At 44.3% G+C, this 3,948-nt stretch overlaps 1 protein-coding gene across 1 annotated transcript in view; it reads left to right on the forward strand.

Moving 5' to 3' along the window:
• The first annotated feature begins 6 nt into the window (after window positions 1–6).
• ALG13 (ALG13, UDP-N-acetylglucosaminyltransferase subunit) overlaps window positions 7–3,948 on the forward strand; it is a 29,964-nt gene continuing 26,022 nt past the window's right edge. Inside the window, exons 1-3 of the mRNA XM_026848772.1 lie at window positions 7–321; window positions 532–670; window positions 2,338–2,446. Coding sequence (XP_026704573.1) covers window positions 600–670; window positions 2,338–2,446 — 180 coding nt within the window. The 5' untranslated portion in view covers window positions 7–321; window positions 532–599. The remainder of the gene's footprint in view (window positions 322–531; window positions 671–2,337; window positions 2,447–3,948) is intronic.

Consider the following 3,948-nt stretch of genomic DNA (forward strand, 5'->3'; position numbering starts at 1 on the left):
GGGGGTTGGGCGGTTCGTGGCGCGAATCGGAGCGGGGGGAGGTGGTGGCAGAGGCCGCCGGGCCGGGCCAGGGAAACGGAGCAGGGCCAGGCGCCCCGGTGCCCGACCTGGGTGGGCGCACGCACACACCCCTGCCCCCATCCCTCCCGCCGGCGTAGGTGCTGCGGAGCCGCGGCTACGGGAAGCTGGTGCTGCAGGTCGGGCGGGGAGCGCTAGATCCGGCGCTGAGCGGCAGCCCGGCCTTGGCGGTGGAAGCCTTCCGCTTCAAGGACTCGCTGGCCGAGGACCTGTGCAGGGCGGACCTGGTCATCAGCCACGCAGGTAGCGCCCCGTTTGTTTGCCTGTTGGCAGGATGGGAAGTCGGTTGGGTGAAGTCGGTCTCTGTGGCTCGGGGCTGGGCTGGCATCGAACGGTCCGCAGCTAGAGCCCAGTGGTTAACGTTCACCTTCAGGAGTCTCCCGCGTTTTAAAAGCAAGTAAGATGATATATGTCAGCGCAGAAACTCATTGGTGTTTTCTGTTTCTCCTGTAGGTGCAGGTAGTTGTCTGGAGACTCTAGAAAAAGGAAAACCACTAATAGTTGTAACGAATGAAAAGCTGATGAACAACCATCAGCTTGAACTGGCAAAACAGCTCAACAGAGATGGGCATGTCCTCTGCTGTAATTGCAGGTATGGATCTTCTGGGGCTGTCCTGACTGACCAAGCAGTGTTCAGCACCAGCACTTTGTGTTACTACAGTATTGAGAATGTAACAAGGAAACATACATCCTGTAACAGCCATTTGTTTGCAAGGTAGATATTCCATAGTGGATAGATTAACATTAGGTGCTGATTTACTAAACTTAACAAACCCTTTGACCGTGAGTCCTGCATTTTTTTTTTTGAGGGCACACGTATTCAGATTGAAAGAAGAGCAATTTAAACCAAATAGACGTGGTTGAATTTGAAAGAGTCAGGTAGCATCCAGGAGGCACCTAATCGCTTCTTTCTTTTTCTGCTTTTTCTCACTAGCTGTTTGATACTTTTTCGAAGTATAGAAATAATACAACCCAGACCATCGGTTTGTAACCATGAGCCATAAGGAGTAAATTTCTCCCTGCAGACTTAGGACTCCATCATCTTGCTATTTGGATTTTCCTTGTAAAGGGCACTAAAGTTTACTGTATAAATGCATTGACATAATAAAATTGAAAGTGTCTATTTAGAACATAAGAATGGCCTTACAGATATGGATCAGGAGTCCACATAGCTCAATATTGCAGTGGCCATGTCCAGATACCCAGCCAAAAGTAGAAAAGGGCAAGAACATACAGTACTTCCTTGTATTACTTTTCTTCCAGTGCTCTTAGGTATTTGAGTCAGGGGGATTCCTAAATCAGATGCTGTCTAGTCAGTAACGTTCAATACCTCTATCTTTCAAGTACTTATTCAGGCTGCCTTTTTAACCAAACTTACTGTATCAGCCACATCTTCTGACAAGGAGTTGCACAGGTCTACTGCCTGTCACTTCAGGGAAATAAAAACAACCCTCCCCCACCCCCCACCCCCAAAACTCCGTATCTCCTTTTGTTTGTATTTATCCTGGCTCCTGTTAGTTTCATTTGTTTTCTTGTTTTACTGATATCTTTATTTCTCTTTATGATTGTTTATGATTGATTGCACTGTATAAATAAAAGATGACCTCTAAATTGAAGGCAGAGGAAATGCAACCCCCAGTATTTGGTCTGCATCTTGTTCCTTTGCCCTGCAAGTAGGATTTCCTATGTTTTAGAAGAGCCTTCTGAAAAGACTAGACCTGCCATTCATTTATATTGGGCAAGTTTCTTAAACTTATTATTGCAGTGCTGCTGACAGCTTCAGAGACAGGAAGAAATTTTTATTTCTCTTTGTTGAACAGTGCCTAGCATTTGAGCCTTATTTGCAGTCTGATAATAGCAAGCTAACAGATTGATTTAGCTGTTCTTTCTGGTTGTGTGTTAAGTGGAGAACTATGCCATGTGTTCAAATAGGATGAATTCGCTGGTACAGATTATGGTGAAGATCCTGAGATCTCGTTCAGTCTCCCAACATTGCAAGCACAGAAGACTTAAGTTAGAGCTGAGGTTTTGAGTCAAAAGTTGTGTTATCAGTCGAAGTGTGTTCTCAGCAGTGCCTATGGGCCAGTGATGGTTGGGGCCCTCTGGTTTGTGGGGTCTCTTCTTCCTTTCAATACATGCCCTTATTTTTGTTTCTGTGCTAAAGAATTATGTATGTATGAAAAGAAAGAAAATTTTGTGAAGAAAAAATTTCCCTTTGGGATGGATTTTTAATTTTTTTGTTTCGGTCTGTTTTTACAGCACTCTTGTGGAGACTCTGCAGTTGATGGACTTGTCAACTTTGAAACCTTTTCCTCCTGGACAGCCAGAAAAGTTTGCTTTGTTCTTGGATAAAGTTGTTGGGTTTCAATAAACAATACAGAGGAATGAAAATGTCAGAGTAAAACCTTTCTCCTTTCTGAGTGAGTCCTTCCATACTTAAGAGTTCATCAACTGGGACAAACCCTCAAAGAAAATGACTGTTAATATTAACTGACATTAGATGGTTTTCTATTTAGCGACAGTTTAAAGTCATCTAGCTCTATGCTTAAAAGAGCACAGTGCCAACAAGGGGGGTGGGGGAGGAGTGTGAACTGTCTGGTTTCTTGGACAAATACTTATATCACAAAATCTGCGCTGAGTTGGTAATTCCAGTGAGGAGGACAAGCTAAATTACTTCTTAAGGAGAATGGCTTGTTAATAGTGGTCTCTTGACTATATTTGCCTAGTACTAGTTGTCCTTGATATTCCTGTGATGTTCTGCAAATAAGGAGACAACTTCAGCTCTCATTTTGTGTGTTTACAGAATCACTGAGAAAGATTTAAGCCACTTTGAAGGGAAAGGGGCACATGGTAAATCTGGGTGAGAAAAATCAAGAACTGCAAACCTGCTGCCAAGCTGGCTGCTAACTGACACCCGATATTGGGTGATTTACTCTCAGAGTAAAACATGGCCTATAGGAGAGGAATGGGAGTCAGTACAGTCAATCCATTCACGTAATGTTGTCCCATCATTACTTATTTTGGACTTCCTGTGAAGTGCAATGTTTCCTATTTCGTGCTGATTGGAGCTCCCAATTTAAAGTACTGAAATTTTCAACTGTGTTGATGCTACCATCAGTTTGTTTAAGTAAATGTTTTGAAAAACAAAGAGTGTTTTAAAAAAGTGTTCATGCAGGCTATTTGGTCTGTAATGTGTCTAGAACTGTGGAACTGCACAGTTGGTGCTAATTGCCCTTCCTGCAAGTACATTATTTGTTTGGGGTTTTTTTTGTTCCTGTTGCTTAAAACAGGAAAAAGAAACTCCTGAATCAGGGCATCTGAGTGCAATTTTTATTAGCAAGTTAAATGTACATGGAGGCATTCCAATTGAATCAAGCACAAGGGCTCTACATTGAATAAATAATGCTGCACAGTTGTACAAGAGTGATTTTTGTCAATCCCCAAGTTTTCCCCAAATACTTTATTAGGAGCAGCTAAGATTTTCACTTAACGATTTTTATAAAGCTGCTGTTAGTTCAAATGTACCGCTAGCAGCTTCTCTCCAGTCCGAAAGCATGCAGGAGCATCACAGGAAATCTTGACGCACTATTTGACTGAATTTCCCATTAGTTATTTGCAGTTACAGGTACAAAAAGGCGTGAAGCTGGAAGGGGTTAGCTTAGCAAGGACTCCCTTTTCCACCCGAGGCAGGTCCGGCAGGAGATGTCTGCCGGGGCTTCAACACCCTTCGGGCTCCGCGCCGACGGGGGCTGGGGGGGGGGCCTGGAGTAAAGCGACCCCACGGCGATCGGACAGTGCCTGGCCTGCAGCCATGAAGCGGGACAGATATTTGGGCACCTTAAAATGGCTGCGGCAGGAGGAACCTCCCGC

Source organism: Athene cunicularia, assembly GCF_003259725.1.
Source record: "Athene cunicularia isolate RWA chromosome 4 unlocalized genomic scaffold, athCun1 chr4_part3, whole genome shotgun sequence".
Classification (NCBI taxonomy): Eukaryota; Metazoa; Chordata; class Aves; order Strigiformes; family Strigidae; genus Athene; species Athene cunicularia.